The 24,347-nt window shown below is 42.1% G+C and overlaps 1 protein-coding gene across 12 annotated transcripts in view; it reads left to right on the forward strand.

Moving 5' to 3' along the window:
* The window catches only part of LOC147009633 (carnitine O-palmitoyltransferase 1, liver isoform-like), a 170,323-nt gene that overhangs the window by 47,790 nt on the left and 98,186 nt on the right, over nt 1–24,347 (forward strand). For all 12 annotated transcript variants that reach the window (XR_015053089.1, XM_085863345.1, XM_085863351.1 and 9 more), the window contains 5 exons: nt 3,172–3,308; nt 4,186–4,357; nt 4,610–4,711; nt 15,557–15,694; nt 21,847–21,921. Coding sequence is in view for 11 of the 12 variants with exons in the window: in XM_085863345.1 (XP_085719471.1) it covers nt 3,172–3,308; nt 4,186–4,357; nt 4,610–4,711; nt 15,557–15,694; nt 21,847–21,921 (624 nt within the window). In the remaining variant the exon portion in view is untranslated. The remainder of the gene's footprint in view (nt 1–3,171; nt 3,309–4,185; nt 4,358–4,609; nt 4,712–15,556; nt 15,695–21,846; nt 21,922–24,347) is intronic.

A 24,347-nucleotide genomic window follows, 5' to 3' on the forward strand; every position in this document is an offset into this window, starting at 1 on the left:
ACACAAACACACAAACACACAAACACACAAACACACAAACACACAAACACACAAACACACAAACACACAAACACACAAACACACAAACACACAAACACACACACACACACACACACCTCATCCATTTATACTCGCTTGCAAAAAAATTTTTTTTCCCTTAGGCTGGATTAATTTAATGCAACTTTTATTGTGGATATATATATATATATATATATATATATATATATATATATATATATATATATATATATATATATATATATATAGTTGCATTAAATTAATCCAGCCTAAGGGAAAAAAATTTTTTTTGCAAATATATATATATATATATATATATATATATATATATATATATATAGTTGCGGTTCTGCAAAACTGCATGCCTCTAAGGCAATGGCACCCAACATGCAGTGATCCCCAGGCAGTTATTTCATTCGCATTTGTGTAGTTAGTCCTCCCATCATGTCTAATGGGATAACGGGATGAAGTGCGTTGCGTGGGTCTTGTAGTTAGGTCTAATAAATATCTCCGATTTAAACTCTGATCCTTACTCTTCACCCTTTCCTTTTAGTCATAGTACATCACAAGCATGCAAGCACACATGGCAATCAATAGACAATTGTTAATAAGTACACCACGATGCCTCTCATGGCTCAGATCATCCCCATCCCCGTTGCACACATGACAGCCTGCCCCAGGAATTTGCATGCCATTATTTCATTCAAATATGCGTGCCAATTCCCAACCAGCACCTCACCTTACCATGCACCTCGCTCAACAAATCTCACTACTTTGACCACAAACGCCTCCCACACACAGGATAAATATTCCCGCACCCCCTCATACCTCTGCATCGGTTCAATTCGCCACTCTATTTCGAGGAGCACCGCATGGCATCAGATTGTCCTCAGCGCCGTGTGATGCTAGACATTGCAACAGATGCCAATAGCTCCACTGCATCTCACCGGGAACATTGTTCCCGGGTGAGCGTCCGGAATTGTTGCAACCCTCATCCAGTCATCAGACCACGGCAAGACCCAAAACAATGAGGAGGGGTCGTGAGAATGGCGATCCAGGAGTTTGGTTTGGGTCCCGTGTGTGCATTTTGGCTCATGAAGGAGCCCGTGGGTGGCAGAGAAAGTCCGCTGCCATCCAACATACAGACTACACTCAGTGCACATTCAGGGCCGGGGTGCTGGCTCGGGGAGCATGCCCCCATGCCAAGTCAGGAGCTCCGAGCCATGCTGAAGCTGATAGATATCTGAACCAGTTTCCAGTCCCAGAGCCTGGCGGGGCTTGGCTATGGCTGCTGTGGCCCAATAGAGGAGCAGGATTTGGGCCACAGTGCGTTGCTCTCCGGTCCTCACCCCACCCTTTGCCTGGGGCTTCTAAAAGGGGGGTAGCGTGGAGCCATTAGAGTATGCTTCTTCTTTGAGAAGCTGATCCGAGGCAACACCATACTTCGAGACTGGCATACTCCGACATCCCGCCACCCTGCACAGCCAGACTGACCAGTGCATAGTGCATGTTGCCACGAGCCCTGGCGAATAAATAGGCAGGGGTTAATGCGCCATATCATGAGGTGGGAACACTCGTGTGGAATGTCCCACGGAAGTACACGGTACACATAGATACCTTAACATGGCTAGGTTAGGAATCTTTCTTCTCACGCATCTATACCTCTCTCTCTCTCTCTCTCTCTCTCTCTCTCTCTCTCTCTCTCTCTCTCTCTCTCTCTCTCTCTCTCTCTCTCTCTCTCTCTCTCTGTCTCTGTCTCTGTCTCTGTCTCTGTCTCTGTCTCTGTCTCTGTCTCTCTCTCTCTCTCTCTCTCTCTCTCTCTCTCTCTCTCTCTCTCTCTCTCTCTCTCTCTCTCTCTCTCTCTCTCTCTCTCTCTCTCTCTCTCTCTCTCTCTCTCTCTCTCTCTCTCTCTCTCTCTCTCTCTCTCTCTCTCTCCATCCACCCTCTATCCCGTCTTCTGTGGACGCACAAAGGAGAACGTTACTGTCTCGCAATACCATTTTCCTGTGGCACAACACCACACCCTCACGTCGCCTACATAGCACCTCCTCACTTCCCACACCGTAGACACCAGTATATTTCCAACTACCACTCCCTAAGCATCCTGGGCCACGTGCGCCAGGTATTTTGAGGGTGCTCAACCTCACCTTTCTACTTCTCTCTTGGCTCTCAAACTTTCCGTGTGTGTGTGTGTGTGTGTGTGTGTGTGTGTGTGTGTGTGTTTGTTTGATGGCACCTGTTCTAGATTAAGTAAGATAGTCGAAGATAGTCGGCATAATCCTGCTCTGTGTCCTCTTTTGTAAGTTGCCTTTTGCCGCACCCCACAAATTCCTTGCTCTCCCCTGCTGTATATAAAAAATAAATCCCCATTCACTGTGCCACATACTTTTCCTCACTTGATTGTAAATAAATGTGTTATATGGAAATGTTCTCAGCTCGTTTTGGTGTTTTCTTCCATTGGTCCAGTGTGGTCCGCACACGAGTCTAGCCGGGACATTATTCCCCAACGATCTTTTTCCTAGCTGGTACGTGCTTGGCAGTTACGCTCAGCTGCATCTGATCTGGTAAGGTCATCCGGTTTGAGCAAGTGCGTACCAAGGGCGTGTCCTCTGGTAATTAGATCATGTGACCTTTAGGTAAACGGTATGAATTATTCGGAGGACCCTAAGTCACGTGTTCGAGTTACTGGCGTTCGCGATCAATTATTGACCCGCCGCGTCACGAAGTTATTCGTGTGTGACGGCCTGTGATTCCCGAGAGTCTGATGGGAACCTCAGGTGGTTCACCCCTCGTGGTCTTTGCCCCCGACCCCTGGTCCTCAACTATGTATATGTGTGTATATATATATATATATATATATATATATATATATATATATATATATATATATATATATATATATATATATATATACACACATATATAGATATTGATAGGAAAAGTCCCACCTCATTTGTCAAGTATGATGGAATCACAGAAGAGTGTTTCTGCAAACTAATGGCCGACCCCATTTTCGAACAATGACATTTCACATCAGGAATCAAAAATCTAACACGAATACCATTCCACCACAAAACCTTTGGATGATTGACGACTTCAATGTTCTGTCATATTACCACTGTTACCACCAATGTGTTCCATTGTACTTCTCAGCACCTTTCGTTGGCCAGTGTTGCCCCCAATCGCTTGCTGTGGCTGGCCATGACATTCCTCGTATTCTGGGCTTTGTGTACCGGTGTGGATGTTACAATGGGTGCACTGCCGCGTCTGCACAACATACTTCCACTCAGGTAACACCACTCCGTCCCTCCACAACATATCGGGTGGACAAGCGTAGCTAAAACAAACATTGAGATAAACTTCATAATACCCAAAAGCTGACAACACTCGAGTGGCCATCATTTCTGTCTTCGAGAGGTGATTCGAATTTGACCTGATGTTTCTGTTGGTATCAATATTGTGTGAAGATTACAAAAACGACATGTGCAATTTACTTTTCAATGTAATCTGTTATTCGCTTTTCCACCCCTTTCCTGGTTATCTTGCACATCACTATCTTGGTTTTTTAGCATGCACACTACAGCGGGCACCACTTAATTACAGGTACTGGTTACCGGCACAAAGATAACTTCCCTTAAAAAATAATTAATGTACACATATGCCTGGTGTTGGCTTAATGATTCGGTTGGTGGTGTTGGTGATCTTAGGATCCTGAGTTCAAATCCCACTCTGCTGTTGAATTAATACCAGGTGGGGTTGACTCTGCCTGTCATCCTTCTGAGGTTGGCAAAATGAGTGCCAGCTTGCTGTTATCCTTTATTGGAGTGGTGACTCGTCCAGGATTGTGTCGAATAGCCCAGGTGACTGTTTAGGCTCTGCACAGAGCATGGATGGATGGAATCTACACGTTTTACAATGCTTGTATCAACAAAAGTCAGTCAAAATTTGAACCACCGTTGTTTTTAAAATAAATGAAAGGATCCTCTATTTTGTCATTTTTGTCCCCGATTTCGATTTTCAAACTAATGTGAGTAACATCGATACGATGGTGGAAGATTGACCGAATGTCTTGGAAAGCATCTCAAAGTAACCTATAAACAAATACTGCATGGAGAATGGATGATTACATGAGCTCTGTGTGTCCTCTGCATCACCCAAACCCCACAGATTTTGGCTTTCTCATCGCAGTCGCACTCTTGTGGTCGGAGTGGTCTTGTCAACTGCTTTTTCGATGTTCCTCTCTCTCACCTCTCACCTCTTGCTTTGCTTGCTGCTGCGATGGAGAGGCTGGAGCATCAAGACATCGTACCGAACCCCAAGCCTCACTCTTGCTTGGATGGTGATCGTTTGAATCTTGGTTACTAAGTTCAAGGGATTGGTGTGTGAGCTAGGATACCTGTTAAAGTGTTGGTAGTTATTTTGTTGGAGAGTTCGGGGATTATAGACTTTGCTCATTTGGGAACCTCATTTAATCTTCAGCCACTTGATTGTATTCTGAGTTGCCAATTACAAGACACCATTTGGACGTCTTCGGTCATTCCATGAGGCTTGGCTATTGGTTTTTAAAATGAACCATGATGTGTTTCCTTAGAGTGCTGTAAGAGTTCTTTGTGGACCTTTTCCCAAGGCGAGGGCTCTCCAAATTTGTTTGCCTTCCCCACCTGTACCCTCACTCCAGAGCACACTTTCCCAGGTGAGAGAAATTTCCTCTTTTCTTTCTGTGAGTTTACTTTTTTTTCATCCATTACCTTTGTCTTTAATTACCTCATTGAATCTGTTGCCTCGTTTTTATTATAGATGAATGGACTGCCATTTTTCTTATATACAATGTATAGTTTTCCTATCAGGATTAATGGACCTGAAATCGAAATGAACAAAACACAGACTAGAATCAAGGTCATTATACTGTTGAAGATTTGGCGGCACTTAACAGCACCACCGTCTCAGGGGTTATATCGCCGGCTCGTTCGGCACAGGTCTCGGGTCACGCGCCTCAGATCACGATACCAAAGTCCCCTGTGCCTTGCCAGTTGGAGATATACACCCCGGTTCCAGACTGGGTTTGATCAGAGACCGAGCGAAGTCTGCCGCAGTCCGTAGCCAGTTTGGTTTTAAATACAAATTGAGTGATTGTTCCTCAGCATGACACGAATAAATTCAGGGCGGCAAATTTCGTATGAATCAGCCAGATTTATTGGGGGAACATCGGGGAACACGACACAAGCAAAGCATTCATGATAACATTATAATTAATCTATAACCCGCTCTTATCTGGGGAGCTACAGATATGGGTTTCACAGGGGGCCTAGCAAAATAAGCCTTAGGCCTGGACAACATGCATACAAGACACGGAGTACTTGGTGGTGCCTCATGGACGAGAGGAAAGGCATCGAAGGCACGAATGCGGCTCGTGACAAGTCAATGTCGTCGGATTCGAGCGCCCAGCTCGAGCATGCAGTGTGGCAAAAATGGCGGCGACTTACTCCTATCGGCACCGCTCACGCATGCAGCGTCGGTGCGTCCAGCCGCTGTAAGGTCGACGGCACAAGAGCGAAAGATCTATGGTGTGTTCCAGATGGTTTCTCACAAGGTCCAGTATGTGAATCCAGGCCTGGCCTGTACATCAGATTAGGCCAAATCTGGGTGTTGGGCTCCGCAGGCGGATCGACGGGATGAAAAGACGTGGTCCAGCTGCGCAGTGAGCAAGTACAGCCAGAGGCCCCGTGGCTGGACTTCGGATCAAGTCCGATGGACTGGGGATGACCTGCACGCTGGATTCATGGCCAAGGAGGAACAGCTCATCGAGTCACTCCTCATAAAGCAGATCGCAGACCGGACAAAAGCAGTTCCTCTTGCCTTTCAGGGCGGGCCTCCCGGACCACCTGCGGGACACGTGATTGGTCCATCATTCGAGTTTGGAGCAACTCTCCACTGATGGGTTGCTGGCACGTCTGGTTGACTGGCTCTGTCAGGGCGCTGGGTGGGGGCTGATTAAGAGGGGGGGGAAGGAAAAAGAAGGCGCCTCTCGGTACACCACCACTGTATGAACACTGAACAGCCTGCTACACCTCCCGACACACATGTAACGCTCGATTACCAAACAACCTGGCTAAACATGCATTTAAGGGGGGATCTGGGATAATCCTATATTTAATAACCCACTAAGGGCCCATTTCCACAACAATGCATTGTCCCTCACAACCAACCCGCACCTTCTTGTGTACATAACTTGTGCATAAATGTGCTTGTGATTATGACGTAATGCTGTGATGCACTATATGTTATTCCCCACCCCTCCGACAAGGTTAGAGATGGGGGACATTAAAATGAGCTCCGTCTACCGACTGACCGATAACCTGTCCATCTACTTTTGTGTATGCGATATTTCAAAAACTGTTGAACTTTTAACTTTCATATTGTGGATATCTATTCCTCATGACATTGTATTATCTCAACCTGAATCGATCTGTCTGCGATTGCTTAACTCCTGTTGCCACGGCAGCCATCTCGATAATTCGGTTTGTTGTGTTTGCGATATCTACCATAAATGGATGGTGTGTGTGTGTGTGTGTGTGTGTGTGTGTGTGTGTGTGTGTGTGTGTGTGTGTGTGTGTGTGTGTGTGTGTGTGTGTGTGTGTGTGTGTGTGTGTGTGTGTGTGTGTGTGAGATACTCCTATGTCTATTAATTACGTAAGTATATTCATTAATGACGCACTCTTGGAATGTACCTTTTGACCCTTTAGAATGCTGAAACCCCTTCGAACTTTGGAGACCCCCAAGACCCTGAAGTCCTGAGGACTCAAAAGTCCCAAAAATTCCCTGAGGACCTAAAAGTCGCTGAGGACTCAAAAGTCCCAAAAAGTTCCTGGGGACCCAAAAATCCTAAAAGTCCCCGAGGACCCAAAAGTCCCAAAAGAGGCCAAAAGGCCCACAAGTTTCCAAAAGTCCCAAAAAATTTCCGAGGACCCAAAAGTCTCCAAAGATCCCCCAAAATTCCTGAGAACCCAAAAGTCCCCAAAAGTCCAAAAAGTCCCTGAGGACCCAAAAGTTCCCGAGGACTCTAAAGGCCCAAAAAGTTCACAAGGACCCAAAAGTTCCAAAAGTTTGAGGCCCCAAAAATCACCAAGGACCCAAAAGTCTGAAAAAGTTCCCGAGGACCCAAAAGTTCCAAAAGTTTGAGGCCCCAAAAATCATGAAGGACCCAAAAGTCTCCAAAGACCCAAAAGGTATATAAAGCAGCTTAAACGTCCTTGCATACAAGACACGGCATGGCATTCTAATTTAAAAATATGTAAAACAAAAACAATGATAACATTGTAACAAAGCATATATTAAGTAGCACAAATAATATTTACAACAATAATAAGAATCGTTTCACATGGCAAGAATAATAATAAACAATTAATCCTCACGCTGGTGCCAAGCACATCTGGGCTTGTTGAAAGGCAAGCTAATACCTAAGCAGTACAGCAGGGGGGTATGCAACAAGGTTGCAAAGACCAATGAAAATTTGAACCATCGGACCAATGGGCCCACAGGTTTCAAATACCGTTCAAGATTTAGCTGTCAAATTACACAAATCTATTCCTCATACCACCCAAAAGGTGGGGGACCTAGAATATCAGCTCCTTGTTTTTATTGTGACTGCTTTTCCATACATGCAACATCTTGGGTATGGTGGTGGCCGAGTGTTAATGTCAACCGACTGGCATCCCAGAAGTTGTGGATTCTCATCTTACCTAAGGCAGCATTATTAAGAATTTTGATACTAAACTTCTGGAAACCAATCCAGTTTCAGAATTACCAAATTACTATGGGGTTGTTTGTAAAAATCGTGCTGCCTCACAAATGGCTTTCAAGAAGGGCATAACCCACCGTCTTGTTTTTTTTTTTTTTTTACTTGGGCACTGAATTGCTACATATGAAAAGACAGTTCCACACAAAATCCCTGCAACCAAATATCTAAATGCAAACAACACACATCTTGTCAACATTTCCTCATGCACTACAGCCTACAATCTAAACTTGTCTTTTTGCATCTTAGAACTCTAAGCATAGTGGTGGTCGGTTCCAATAGAAAACATTAGGAGATTCTGTAACAGCTCAAGGAAACATGTTTGATTGAGAAGAGATTAGCAAGAAGCACCCACTTGTGAACGATTCAATCAAGGTCATTGATCAATTCTTTCTAAACTGCCCTTACTGCTGATTACAATCAATGATTCCTCAAAGGGAGATAACTGCACACTTTACACAAACTGATTGGACGTGTTCCTCACTCCTGGTCAAAAATATTGCACCCTCTGCTCTTTCTCTGTTCCGTTTCCCCCCACCCATCCAGGTTTCTGCAGGGTGAACATGGTCCAACAGCAACCTCCTCCTGGTGAAACTCCTAAAATATAGGATCACTGCTCACTCCACTCATCAATTCCTCTCCCCTCACCCCACCTGTGAAACCAACTTCCCCATTGTCTTCAATCTCATTCTTCCCTCCAGGGCTTCAAGACAGCTGTTCACCACCATCTCAGATCATCCTCCATTCACAACCGATCTTTTCTACCTCTTTCCAAGTTTCAAGTTTTTTTTCTTCCAGACATTCTGTGGCTCTATCCATTTGGTTCACCGCCGTGTCCTTCCCTAGCCCTCATTCTTCCCGACATGCCTTATTTATACAAGTCTCCATATATTTTGTCCCTCAACCCTGCTGTTGGTATGTTTCCACCCTCTCTTTGTACTGTTCCATTTGTTCTGTTACATCCTGCTCCGTTCAATGTTCTAACTCCTCCACGAACCTTGACATTGCAAACAAAAAAAATCTTCAGCAGTGCAAAGTAATTTCCAATATTGCTCCCTCTGCTCTCTCAGTCCTTCGATCCTACGTATCTACTCTAGGGTGCATACGTTATTCCAGGAATCCTCTCCTGGTTAAACTTCCAAAATCCAGACTGACTACACAACTCAAGTTTTTATTCCTTGCTTCTCCTGTCTATGGAGCCACCTTCCAGAGGCTGTTCTGTCTGACTATTGCCTCCAGGGCTTCAAGCAAGCAGTGCACCACTATTTCTTGTCATCCTCCAATTCTGACCATTGATCTATATCACCCCTTCCCCCACCCCCACCCCCTAAGCATTCGTAAGGCAAGCCTCTTACTTGCTAGTCTGAGTGTTTCCTATCCTTTTCCCTCTCCTCTTTTCCTGTTCGTTCATGACCTTGATGTTTGTCCAATTGTCAGTTCTACCTTGCTCTTCCATGAGCCTCCTTCCTGTTTTTTATTGATTTAAAAAGACCTGGGTTGATCTGTTCGTGTTCCCATCTGAACCTCTGACTCATGATTTGGAGAATCCAGGTTCAAATCCCATATTGGGGTGACCAAAAAATATGGTACCCACACAATATTTCATAAATCTTAATTTTTTAAAGCAAAATGACACGTTCTTTGATACACATTTGCTTCATATGATGCATGATCACTATGGAAAGTTTCAGATGGATATCTTTCTGGTTATTGATTTGATTAAGGAGAGAGCATGTGCTCTGTATGTCGGCCTACACTCCAGGTATACTTGGATTCGATGTGAAAAATACATCAATTTATTCCGACACATTTTGCTGCGATGATTGAACTGACTTTGTCAGTTATTGCTGTTTTGAGACCATCCATGGATTGTGGCCTTCCCCAATAGACGTCCTTAAACCATAGTAGTGTCAAAAGGGAGGCTTTGCCGCAGTAATGTCTACCATTTCTCAAAGTCGCAATACTCGCTCGCTTATGCTCACTTATATTTCTCCTTTTCAAACTGGAAGACACTACTTCGTCATAGCGCTCCCTTTTGACACTACTCCCTCTGCTGGCGGCTGGGCTTCGCCCCCTTTCATATGATCATTTCTTTAATCAAATAAAGTTTTCATAATAGGAGTATGTTTTTTCAGAAATAACTTAATTTATTCATAAATTTAAAATAATGCAGCGGTAGCCCGTTAAAACCCCATTTTTATTAATACTGACACTTTAAATCCACAAGGTAATGTATTTATTCCATCACTCATGACATATCTTTTTTTCATCAAATGCTGTGAGAGGTTCTTTTTTTTTTTTTACTCCTTGTCAAGGCTCATATGAGAGATAACACACAACGCACAGCAAGGGTGGCATGAGACAAGAGGGGCGGGAGTGGGAAGGATAAAACGGTGGGGAACAGAGACATTAGGAGATCTGTGGAAGGGAGAGGGATGGGGGCAGGGAACATGGGGTATACAATATGGACATTACATGGATTTTCAGGAAGGAAAGCAGGGAATTTGAAAAGATCAAGGATTTGGATGGGGGACGATAAGAGGTGGTGGTGAACAGCTGTTTCGAAGGCCTGGAGGGAAGAATGAGATTGAACAGAGTGAGGGAATTTATTCCAAAGGTGGGAAAAAGAGGAATGAAAGAGTGAAGGTGAGCACTGATTTGCGATTTTGGTAGTTTTATCAGAGGGGGGTTGTTGGCGGACTTTGAGCGCCCTGCGAAAATATGGTGGGGACAAATCGCAGACAGAGTTTGGTGGGGGGTGGGGGCGAGACCAGAGACGGTAGAAGACAGAGAGACCACCGCCCTGCCTGCGGTGAGAGAGAGTGAGAGGCCCAAAGACTCAGCCTCATCGCGAGAGATGCCAATGATCCAAAATGCCTTGGTTTCCAGAGCGTGAAGCCGAGAAAGTTGGGAGGCAGGAGCACAAGCCTAGAGGGGAGAGTAGTACTCCATCAGGCTGTGCACAAAAGCTTTGTATGTGGTCAAGAGCTCAGGTGGGCTGAGGAAGAACTTTGCACGATGGAGGATTCCCAGTCGGCGACTGGCTTTTGAGGCCAAGTTGGAAATTTGGCTTCCCAGGAAAGATCATGGCAGATAGTGAGACCCAGAAGCTTGAAAGAAAGGACCTCTTCCAGAGGATTGTTGAGAAAGTAGATGGGGGGGGGGTCCAAATGGTCCTTTCGGAGAGACAAAGTAAGAGTGTGAGATTTGTCTGGATTGAAAGACATGTTCCATGTGTTAGACCAGTTTGTGATTTTACCCAGATTTGCAGTGAGCAAAGAAGCTGCTGCTTGCCAATCTGAGGGATGACAGATGGTACGGCAGAGGGTGGAGTCATCAGCAAAGAGACAAAGAGGATTTTCCAGAGAGTCGGAGAGATCATTGATGAAAATCACAAAAAGAACAGGGCCCAGAACGCTGCCTTGAGGAACTCCAGCCTCGACAGGAAGAGGGGATGAAAGAACTCCATTTAGGGCCACACGTTGACTGCGACAGGAGATTTTAAGACTGCAAGCCATGAGTGGAAATGGCCTTGGATAGCATAGGAAGAGAGTTTGGTGAGCAGGGCAGGGTGCCAGACCATGTCAAAAGCACGCGATATGTCTCTGGATATGGCTCTGATTTCATGTCCGGCATTGATGACCTCTATCCATTGTTGGGAGAGCAGAAGCAGCATATCCAGGATAGAGTGACCTGGTCGGAAACCAAATTGATTATCGGAAATCAAGCCATTGGAGAAGTGGAAAGATTTAATGTCTGAAGTGAAGATGGATGATAAGCTTTCTTACTAACAGTGTCTGAGAATATTTCGTGTTTATAATTTCTGATAAGATTCATCTCTCTTGAAACATCCTTTCTCCTCCAGATACATTCAAGGTAATGTTGAAAGTTGATGGTCTTTTGATACACTCTTATTTAGACCTTTAAGCTTCTTTTCACATTTGAATTCATTTAACCCTCTCGTTAAGTATTTATAAGCATATGCCTTTGATCTAACATCCACAAATTCACGTAGTATATTTTCCCATAATTCATCTTTAAATTTTCCAACAACCTTTTTATTCTTATTTGATAAGAGTGGGTTCTTAGGATCATAATAACTTGTGTCATAAATATCTTCATCTTCTTTCATATCCTTATAAACATCATTTTTAGTTATCTCGAGTATGAAGCTATCTGTATCCATACATAGGAATACAATATTTTCACCATATCTTTTCTTCAGAATATTATAAAAGTAATCGTACATTAAATACTTTGAAAGATCTAAAACAGATGTTCCCACATAAATCGGTTTATCCATCTTTATACTCTATTTATTCAAATGAACAGCTCAAAAAATCTGTAATATTTTTTATTTATACTCTTTATTTTATAAATATTTATACTCTTTCAAAGCTTGGTTTATTTATCAACTTCTCTGCCTGCTCCCAAGTTGTAGCAAGTCTCAAATTTTGTCTATTCCTTATATTTTCTATTGTTTTACCAAATACAGAATTATTCATCAACTTGTAAAAGTCCTTCTCAAAATCATTATTAGCCTTTGTTCTCATTCTCATATTATAATTAATATATTGACCTAACCAATGATGTTGACTAAACTTTAGTGCTCGATGTAACTTTTTAACTTGTAGTCCTACTTCTACAAATTGCTTTAGATTTATTTGATGTGAAACATACTTCTCTTTATCAAACAATGTTGTTTGTAATTTAGTCATATTACACATGTTAAAATATAAAATGGAGAGGAAATTTGGGAAAGGTTATAGAAATTAAACCAATAATTTGCAAAGATTGATAAAATGATTAAAATGAGTGTTTTGGGTGAAGAAGAAAAGACTTTGAAATTAGAAAAGTTAAATGATGAATACTTTGAGAAGGCACCAGCCTTAAATGGGGGCAATAGATGTTGATACAACCTTTATGGTTGATAAAGTGCTTAGTGAAGTAGAAGTAAAAGAAAAATTGAGAAAATTAGATGAAGAATTTCAAGGTTAGATATGAAGATTAAAATGAGTGTTTTGGGTGAAGAAGAAAAAAACCTCAAAATTAGATTGAATGAGGAATATTTTAATAAGGTGGTTTCTATAAGGAAGGGAAAAGATATAGATATAACTTTCACAGTTGATTTTAATCCTAAATAAATGAGAGATGAAAATCTGAACATTATTCTTAAAGTGCTTATGGTATTATAGGTTGTATTACAAACGATGATAGAAAAATCCAAAGAAGCATTTTCTTCATGTAAGCCTATTAATGTTTCTCATAAATAAATGAGTTATTGTCTCAAATGTAAAAAGAAAACGAATACGAAAAATATCTCATATGTTAAAAGAAAAAAATAATATAATTTATCAAAAGGGGGTATGTTTAGTGTGTGGCTCCAAAAAGTGTCAATTCATTTCTCAGCATAAAAGTGGGGGAGATATATAAAAGTTTTTATTGGAAGGAAATTTACAACAACTGGAATACCAGGGGAATTACATCCCCAGTATATTCTTTCTGTGGTCCAAGCACAAACTTGGATAAAAGATTAGATGAGGATAACAATCCTAAACCATGGAGCAAACCGATCAATAGGGTTGATGAAGTGTGTATGAAGCATGATATCGATTATGGGAATAGCACAACGTTGGAAGAAAAACACAAAGCTGATAGTGAAATGTATAATTTGTCTTTGATATGAAATCCAACGCTAAGAGAAAAAGTTGATAGGTTTATAGTGAAAAAGATGATAAGTGCTAAATTGAGGATGGGACTTGGGCTTGGAAATTCGAAAAACTTAGAGGCTCCAATGATGTTAAGACTGAAGAGCAATTAGCTGATGAATGACATAAACCATGAACCACAGAGTTTAAAAGAAGGAAGCTTAATTTGAAAGGAGTTGATTATATCTGGTCCGCTCACTTAATTGAACTCAATGATAAGGGATACAAGTATGCTTTAACCGTTATTGATTTGAGGATTCGATATGCGTGGGTTGTCCCTTTGAAAAATAAACAGGCAATACTCTTATGTTAGCCTTCCCACAGATATTTAATAAAAGCAAGAGAAAACCTAAAAAATTGTGGACTGATGAGGGTACAGAATTCTACAACAAATCATCTATGAATTTTCTTTAAAATAACAGCATTACATTATACAGCACCTTTAATGAAGGAAAAGCAGTTGTTATTGAGCATTTCAACCACACTTTAAAAGAGAGACTAAATAGAAAATTCACTCCACTCGGTTCTCAACAATGCTTATCTTTAATTCAGGACATTGTCGATAAGTACAATGATACGATTCATACTTCAATGAAAACCAAGCCATCAGAAACATTTACAAAATTAGAATATGAAAAAGAGATTAATATCAGAAAGCCTAAGTTCAAAGTTGGTGATATAGTAAGAATATACAGGTGGAAATCTCATTTTGAAAAAGGTTATACTAAGTGATGGCAAATTAACTTTTCAAAATCGTTGATGTAATTGGTACAGTTCCTTGGACTTACAAAATATATGATTTAGAAGAAGAGATTTTAGGTTCATTTTATTCACAGGAATTACAAAAGACAAAGGCAATAAATTGTAATAAAAAAAAAAAAATTGACTCCACCTCTTTTTGACTCTGTCCATGCAAGCCCCACCCACACAAGCCACAACCACACACCACATCCATCATACAATGATTAGTTTATTAGTGCCCCACACACAACATATTTATTTAATTAAAAATTGCTCCACACCTTCTTTGTCTCCACCCACACAAGCCACACCCATGCAAGCTCCATCCACACAAGCCCACCCACACAAGCCACACCCACCCTTCCCCACACACACTTTCCCCTTCCCCTTCATCCCACCCCTCCTCTTTCCCTTCCCCTTGTGTGCCCCCACCTTTGACCCACCACACCCCCTCATCCCACCACACCCTTCCCCACACACACACACACGGGGTGGGGAGGGGTGGGATGAGCCGGGGGGGGGGGGTTAATGGACGACCGCTGCATTATTTGAAATTGATGAATAAATTAAGTTATTCCTGAAAATAAAACGTACTCTTATTATGACTACTCAATTTGCTTAGATAAAGGATATGAAAGGGGGTGAAGCCCAGTCCCCGGCAGGGGGAGTAGTGTCAAAAGGGAGCGCTATGATGAAGTAATGTCTACCAGTTTGAAAAGGAGAAATATGAGTGAGCGTATGCGAGCTAATATTGCGACTTTGAGAAATGGTAGACATTACTGCGTCAAAGCCTCCCTTTTGACACTACTAACCATCAAACCCTAAACTCAGTTTTGAGTCTTCTCAAAGGATGTAGTTCTCACCAAGATTGTGAGGGAAAACTATTTTTCTTTAGTTGGTCATGGTATGTTGAAACGATGAGGCTACCTTGACAAAATCTAAATCCGTTGACTATATGCAAACTCCATTTTGTGCACCTGCAAAAAGTCATTGGTATGGAGGAAGTTATTGGAGAGAAGGGTGGTGCCAGTTTTTGTGGTCACCCTGTACCATATGTTTCCCCATCTACGATTAATGTCCTTGCAATTCATGGAAAAGTACATTGACATTAATTTCTACTTATGTCTTTGTCCTCATGTGGTTTTATAGACATTATTCTCCATGAGTCTTTGATGAAAACACAATATAATTAGGGGTGCAATCAGGAATTTATGGTGATGACATAGTAATGAAATTTCATTGTTGAATGACAATGCTGACACTACACTGCACTCTGTTTCCCACACACCTCAAGTATGAGGCACACGTCCGTGCCATCGGTGGTGCTGATGAGCTGAAGAGGGTGCAGAACCTTTGTAAAACCTTCCAGAAAAAACCCGGATACACCCTTCAGCTGTTCCTGCAACTGAAATCTTTTGTCTGTGAAAACTATGTGAGTCAAAAACAATTCTACAGTAATAATATTACAACACCACAAATGTCTGGAATGAAAGTCGCTCAGGACAAAAAAATAACACCAATTTGATTCGAGTAAAATGTTATGTAGAGTTATTCACAAAAATGTACTTGATTTTAACTGTTTGTTACATCTGCTATTTTCAATGCAAGACCATATCATTTCTATGAATATTTTATTTTAAGTTGTGTTTGACAATAACAAATGTTCTAAATGTCCTGCTCGAGATTCTGCACACTTATTGATATGTATGGAATAGTTTCTGACGACAGACCGGAGAGTTTCACGTGAGACTCTGGGAATAACCCTCTTGTACTTAACGGGATAACTAACTTTTTGGACCTGTATGTTGAATGCAAATAGTTTCTTGAATGAATGCAAGACCACTGCAAAATTATCAGTTTTTCTGGTTTTACTATTTATAGGTATGTGTTTGAGTAAAACGAACATTTTTGTTTTATTCTATAAACTACTGACAACATTTCTCCCAAATTCCGCATAAAAATATTGTCATTTCGAGCATTTATTTGCAGAAAATGACAACTGGTCAAAATAACAACAAAGATTCAGTGTTTTCAGACCTCAAAATTATACAAACAAAACAAATTCATATTCATTTTTAAACAACACAATACTAATGTTTTAACTTAGGAAGAGTTCAGAAATCAATATTTTGTGGAATAACCCTGATTTTCAATCACAGCTTTCATGCGTCTTGGCATGCTCCCCACCAGTCTTTCACATTGCTGTTGGGTGACCTTATGCCACTCCTGGCGCAAAAATTCAAGCAGCTCGGCTTTGTTTGATGGCTTGTGACCATCCATCTTCCTCTTGATCACATTCCAGAGGTTTTCAATGGGGTTCAGGTCTGCAGATTGGGCTGGCCATGACAGGGTCTTGATCTGATGGTACTCCATCCACACCTTGATTGACCTGGCTGTGTGGCATGAGCATTGTCCTGCTGGAAAAAAACAATACTCAGAGTTGGAGAACATTGCCAGAGCAGAAGGAAGCAAGTATTCTTCTAGGACAACCTTGTACGTGGCTTGATTCATGAGTCCTTCACAAAGACAAATCTGCCCGATTCCAGCCTTGCTGAAGCACCCCCAGATCATCACCGATTCTTCACCAAATTTCGTAGTGGGTGCGAGACACTGTGGCTTGTAGGCCTCTCCAGGTCTCCGTCTAACCATTAGACAACCAGGTGTTGGGCAAAGCTGAAAATTGGACTCATCAGAGAAGATGACCTCACTCCAGTCCTCTACAGTCCAATCCTTATGGTCTTTTGCAAACCTCAGCCTGGCTCTTCTTTGCTTCTCATTGATGAAGGGCTTTTTTTCTCGCTTTGCACGCCTTCAGCCCTGCCCCTCGTAGCCTGTTTCGAACCGTCCTCGCCGTGCACTTCACTCCAGCTGCCGTTTGCCATTCTTTTTGGAGGTCACTTGATGTCATCCTACGGTTGAGTGACATTCGAATGAGTTGGCGGTCATCCCGGTTAGTGGAAAGTCGTTTTCACCTTCATTTTGGAGGTCACTTGCTGTCATCCTACGGTTGTTGAGTGACATTCGAATGAGTTGGCAGTCATCCCGGTCAGTGGAAAGTCGTTTTCGCCCTCTGCCAGTCTGTAGCTTTGTTGTCCCCAATGTATGCTGCTTGACCTTGTTCTTATGAACCGCCGTCTTTGAAATTTTAAGAATGGAAGCAACGTGACACTCACTGTATCCCTCTGCCAGTAGTGCTAGAACCCTTCTTTTCCTCACTCAAAACTTTTCTTTTCAACTCTTTTGGCATGGTCAATAGTTATTTTTTTTCATTCCAATTACTTTTGAGGTACTACTAGCACTGCTTTTGCCATCCAGCTGGTCCTCTTGCAAGAGGATAGTGATGACCACAGCAGTGGTTTTTATACTTTTCCTTGTTAAATAAGATTCGGTTCAGGTGATCACCTAATCAGTACCTCACTTAGTAGAATGAGGTGTGCCTGTGTTGGAATTCAACAGACACTGGAATGGAATGGCTGCCATACATGGAGAGATGCTGATTTCATTTTTTTTGGAGTGGTCTCTTGTTTTTTTTCCAGAGGTGTGTGTGTGTGTGTGTGTATATATATATATATATATATATATATATATATATATATATATAAATATATATATATATATATATATATATATATATATATATATATATATATATATATATATATATATATATATATATATATATATATATATATTCTGTGTATGGTTGAGGGAAGAAGAAGAAGAAGAGACAGTCCTTGTATGTGCTGGATGAATGGGATAAAGGCTGCAACCAAATTATCTCTTCAAGAGCATCAGGAAGCAGTGCAGGATCGGGATGTTTGAAGAGATCTGATCAGGAATATCACCAGAAGTCAGAAACGAGTTGACGGAACTAGATGACGAGATAATGTTTAACTCTGCTTGATTGATAATCCTACTGTAATGCACATAAAATCGATAACGTCAATACTCGGCATTTTAGTTGAACTCGTGCATCAATTTAATTTTTGAAAGGAAAACCTTCAAGATCAGACTTTAACACTCTAATGACACCGTTTTGAGAGACTCCAATTTCGCGTGAAATGCATCTTGTCGATTTTCTGGGGTTATGTGCAATCACTTCGCTAATTCTGTTTGCACTCCTGGAGTTTGAATATTCCTCGGATGTCCAGTGTCCTGCATTATTGTTCTTCACAGAGCCCGTCACTCTCCACTATATGACGTGTAGTCTTCAAGGTTGGTGCATTACGTCTAGGGAATGAGTCTTCTGAATGCACGAGGCACTCCTTTCACTGATCTACATTGTCCCCGACAATGAAGATTGGCTTCTGTGTTGTTAGTTTTGGTATGGGTTACCTGCAAATAAATATATAAATAATAGAAATGTCAAAATACATTTGCTACAAACAATTTGAATGCTTATTCTACCTAATTCACTATGTTTGACGTTTCTTCCTTCTAAGATTTTTTGTAAATTTTTTTTTTAATTTGGTACATTTTTGTGACTCACATTGTATAATTCTGGAAGTGGATCATATATTACTGAGTTGTTGCATTCTGCATTGGATAGATTAAGAAATATTTTCCTTATTTGATTCAAAATTTCAATATTGTTCTTCTATTGCATGAGAGAAATTGGTGTTGCTTTGTATTGAAAGTATTATGGACTTCCTCAAGGCACCAATGCAAGTGCACCTGCACCAGGGGGTATCACCGAAGAAAAAATTTATGGACAAAAATATGTCCATCTATTTGTGGCCAAAATATTTAACAGGTGAAACCAATGTACCCCACGAAACAGAAGGATATTTATTAAGTAATATTTATTCATCCCTCATGCCCACCTGTAAAATGCTACTTGATACTGATTGAAAGAAACACTGAATTATTTAAAAATCCCCAAATTACACAAAAAGTACAAATGTCACGTATATCAATGCAGCTATGAGTTAACTTTCGACTCTCAGGGTGGTAACTTATCTCAGGTGACCAGTTCGTTAAAATAAACTTCAGCTTGTTACAAATGGTTGAAAGGTCAGCTGAAAACACGTTTAAACAGACTTGTCCAGCTGGTGTGTGCAGGTTGAAGTCTGACCGGCCAGTCACATTGCAAGTCCTTAAGGTGAGCTTGGTATCACCAAAGCAAGTAGATTAATTTGAGTGCATAGATCAAACTGAGCGATGTTGAATTCAGGAACTGCATGCTGTTAATAACCAAAATGTGTATCAGCAACTGAAGTATGAGGAGGGAGGGAACAGGCTTTTTTCCGTCTCGATGCGACCAGAGAGGAGATGCCTGCTTGGAAGTCGTTTCCAAGACACCAGCAAGGCAGTAGGTTTGTCACGTACTGACCAGCAGGTAAAGAAGCCAGCTTTATGGGGTGACGCTGGGTCTTGTGAAGGCATTGGAGTCACAGAATCAGTTTTGGCTCGTGTACAGCACTCTCCATTCCCTCTTTGCTGGGTGAGCCGGTTTTAAAACTCAGTCTGACACAGGATATGCAGCACAGTCTTTGCTCCTCACAGTTCGCATTGTGTCCTCCTTCTGAAGTTGCAAGGCAAGCTGTCCATTATTTATGATCCTAGCTCGAAGGTCAGTCTGGGATCTGGCATCTCACGGGTTCAGATGTTTTCATTCCAAGATTCATTGTGGACGGATTTGGCCATGGTTAGGTTCGGTGCTTCACGACATGATTTTAAAACCACCCATGATACTTCTTTCCCCCAGTACATTTCTCTTTTATGTGGGAGTACAGCCATCAAGCCATTTGGGCAAATAGCCTAAACGCAGCTTTGTTCAAAGCAGATTCAAATTCCTTTCCTCAGCACTCAGCCCCACAGCAAGTTACTGGGTCAAAGGCTGTGTGGACACAGTATGTACTTATTGAATTTCAGTTACGTTTTACCCTAGTGTATGTTTTATTGGATTGCACTTAACAATTAACGATCACACGTCAGGTCAGGAATGGGAGCATGCGTCGGAGCAGCGTGTTGCTGCATCCGCTTTCTGCCGGTACTTCAGAGGCCTCCGTCTGGCTAACCCCCAGGCATATGCCTGGCCCACCCCATCTCCTTGAGATGCGGATCAACCTGCTGCAGCCACGAGGCATGTGGTCGGTTCATTGGCCTCCTCCACTCACGAGACTCCCTCACTGAGAGAATCTGGTGAGCAGGATAGCATCAGGAAAATGAGCCACATGTCCATACAGCCGCAGCTGACCTGACAATGCAGGTAACAAATCTCATTTGAGTCTCTCTCAGCAACTGCTCATTGGACACAAAGTCTGACCAGCGATAACCAAGGATTCTCTAAAAAGACCTGGTACCAAAATAATTAAGTCTCCTTCTCAGATCCCTGGTCAGAGTCCAAGTCTCACATCCATAGAGCAAGAATGGAAGCACCAAGGATCTGAAGACTCAGAATTTCGTCCTCCCGCACAGGTACCGGCAGCGCCACACCCCATGATCCAGTGATTCCATGACTCCCCAGGCTCGACCCAGACGTCTACTGACCTCTGACTCAGCCAGTGGAGACATGAATACCACTGCCAAGGTAAGTGAAACTCTCCATGACCTCAACATCCTCACCACAAACAGGTACAGTCAAGATAGCAGCATCAAGATGTCATTGAAAGCCTGGATCTTAGTTTTGACCCAGGAAACCCGTAATCCCAGCGGCTCCGACTCCTCATTCATCACCTTGAGGGCCCCCAAAAGGATATCTCGAGTCTCCGCAAAGATGACTGCATCAACTGCGAAATCAAGGTCAGGGATATTGACATTCCCAAAATATGTACCGCAGCTTGATCTCTCCGACATCCTCCCCATAATCCAGTCCATACAAGTGTTGAAAAGTGTGGGGGTCAGTACACACCCCTGATGAACTCCATTAACAACTGGAAATAAGTCGGAGATGATACCAACACATCTCACGACACTCTCAGTTCCAGAGTATAGTTCAGACATCAGATTGATCAGTTTTGGTGGCACCCCACGGAGACCAAGAATCCTCCAGAGGGCATCCCGATTCACTGAATTGAACGCTTTCCAGAGATCAACATCGGCTGCAAGCAGCTCCTGCCGAAACTCTCATCTGCGTTCGGTGAGGACACGAAGATCAAGGATACGGTCAATCGTTGACCTCTTTGGTGTAAAGCCTGACTGCCCTGTGCGCAGGTGCTCAAGCAGATGGTGGCAAACCCTATCAGGAATTATCCGAGAAAGACCTTGCCCGGCACAGAGAGCAGCCTCACCCCTTGGCTGTTATTTCAGTCTAAGCGATCACCTTTCCCTTTCCAGAGAGCTCTACAGATTCACAAGTGTGTCACATGAAATGCAAGTTCCTTTGACATCAATGCACTTCAGTCTGCAACCTGATTTGATGTTTTGAACTCCAGGGCATGGCCAATCAATAGAAAAGGGCGTGTACCGAGCTAGTTGGACCCATTTGTGTGATATCCTTGTAATGTAAAACAGCATGCATGCCAACCTTCTCAAGCGATCTTACTGCAGGCTGACAGTAATCCTGTAAATTTGATAATTTTCCATACAAATATAGTACCTTCTTACAAAGTTTTAATGCTGATTATGAATTTATGCTTGCAGGTGGGTGAAGAGATCGAAAGGACTTTATTGAGAAGCCGAAAGCCACTTCTTGCAGGAAGCACCTACTTTTTAGGGGTAGGTTGGTAAGGTGGCTTATTGTGCATGAGGATCTCAAAGGGTTTAGTTTTAAATCCAGTTAAAGGCCCGGTCACACCTTGACGTTTTAGCCAGCGATGGCAACGTATTAAAATGTATCTAAAACGCTGGCTTACGTTGAACTTTTGATGTTTTTTTTAAAGATTCGGACGTATTCATAGCGACTTGGTCTTCTGTATAACGTATTAGTAACGGACACAGAACGTTTCGTTGTGTTATAGATAACTTATACCAACGAATGCTGAACCTGTTGTCGGCCTACACAACCGATGCCCAACGATAGTCTAACTTAGGCATAGCACGTTGCACGCATCGCCGACGATGTCGTGACGTAGCCTATTAAAAGGCTGACGCACAACGATTCGAAGCATAACTGCCGTAGAAATGGAAGTGTCAACATCGCGGTCACACCTTGGCGATCTTGCCAGCGTATGCCGACCTAAGAAAAATGTGTCTAAAACGTTGGGGGCACGTCAAATACGGTATGAGTAAGTTTGGTATACGTGAGTACAACGCTAAAGTACGCTATCATACGTCGTAGTAAGTAGAGTACGTCAAGGAATTTTAAACATGTTCAAAATTTTATGACGTACTCAGCGTATGACACACGTTCTGCATGCGATGAGGATAAGTTTTACACACGATATGTGGACGCTTACACACATCCACAAAGGCTACTTTTAAGCTACTCATAAGTCGAAACACGTCGCGGTAATGTCTTTTTTACGCGAAACTTATTTCTAACTTATTTTTGACGTGCTTTGAACCAATTCTTTACGTAGTCCCAACACACATCGACGTATGTAGACGTATTCCAATGACATCTTCCGGTCGACAAAAAAAATAAATGAACGTGTTTCTAACTTACAACTGCCATATCAAGACGTGTTCCCAGCGGTTTTGGGAATTGGTATATAAAAATGCTGCTCATAAAAGGGGAACCCAACAGTGTTTTCGAGTCCTTTTTGAGTCGATGTCCATGTCAGCAGTATCAGTATCAGTATTAGTATTAGTATTAGTATTAGTAGTAGTAGTAGTTTGTTCATGTTGGCAGTAGTAGGTGAGTGTGAGGGGGAGGGTGTGGGTTATGATGGATCGTCCTTGCGTTTAACGATTTAACGATTTAACGATTTAAATGATAAACTCAACGATTTAAATGGCTGCATCTCCACTATTGAAAGTAGACGCTTGCGCTCAACAATTGGATTTTTTTTACACTCAACGACTTTTAAACGGTACCACTCAGCTATTTTCATTGTTTGCAATGAACGATTTAAATTGCTGTCACTCGCCTTTGTTTTTTGACGCTGGGGTTTGGAAATTTGAAGCGTTTCTTCTGAACGTGTTAAAACGCTCAAACTCGACTATTTTAAATAGACGCTGCCGATGGACAATTGGAATCATAGCCAAGCTAGACATCGAAGTGTGAACATCCTCGTCATGCCGAAGAAAAGTTTGAAGAATGCTGCAAATAAGTGTCCTGGCCGTGGCCGTGGACGCTGACGCAAGGACGATCCATTATACCGACGTCTTTCAGCCTATGAGTAACTTAAAAGTAACGTCTGTCGACGTGTGGCAACGATCGCGTAACGTGCCAACAATACGTTAATCATAGGTTAGAAATAAGTTTCGGGTACGCTAAACATTACCTCGGCGTGTCTCAACTTATGATTAACTTACAAGTAGCATGTGTTGACGTCTGTCAACGATCGCAGACCGTCCATACAACTTGTGGCCAGCGTAGCGGAACGTGTGAGTCATACGCCGGCATACGTCGTGAAATTTCAAGCATGAAAAAATTTGAGGACAACCGAAAAGTACAACGTTTAAAGCCAACGTACAACGACGTATGGCAGTGTTTTTCAGCGTGCTCTCAATGCTATCAAAACTTACCCATAACGTATTCAACGTGTGCCAGCGTTTTAGAAAAAAAATTCAAAAATCGGCATAGGTTGGCTAAAACGTCAAGGTGTGACCGGGCCTTTAGGAAGGATTTTGATGCAAAACTTCTGGAAACTGAGCTAATCCCAAGATAATTGCCATGCTGCAGTCACATTGTTGTGAAAAATCCTTCTGGCTCACTCGTGACATTAAAGGAGGACGGAATCTGTCTGGTCTTCATGTGGTCCTAATGCACACTGTGGATGACTCTTAAACCTCTGGCATTTTGGATCGGAACTAAAATGGTACCCCTTAATCATCATGTGTGCCCTGCCCAAAGACAGGTCCTTGGCTCAATGGCTTCACCATGTTTCTGTCCAATGCCAGTGTTTTCATTTTCCGTGTAACTTCCTTCAATTTTCAAGTCATCCAGCATTGATATTCTTTCTTTCTTCTTCTTCCGTAATCTGTTCCCCAAATTTTCCCATTCTTAACATACCTGTTCCCCTTCGTTAAGAACAAGG

The sequence above is a fragment of the Eptatretus burgeri genome, chromosome 17 (genome assembly GCF_056783735.1).
Source record: "Eptatretus burgeri isolate ZD-2024b chromosome 17, Ebu_testis_v1, whole genome shotgun sequence".
Lineage (NCBI taxonomy): Eukaryota > Metazoa > Chordata > Myxini > Myxiniformes > Myxinidae > Eptatretus > Eptatretus burgeri.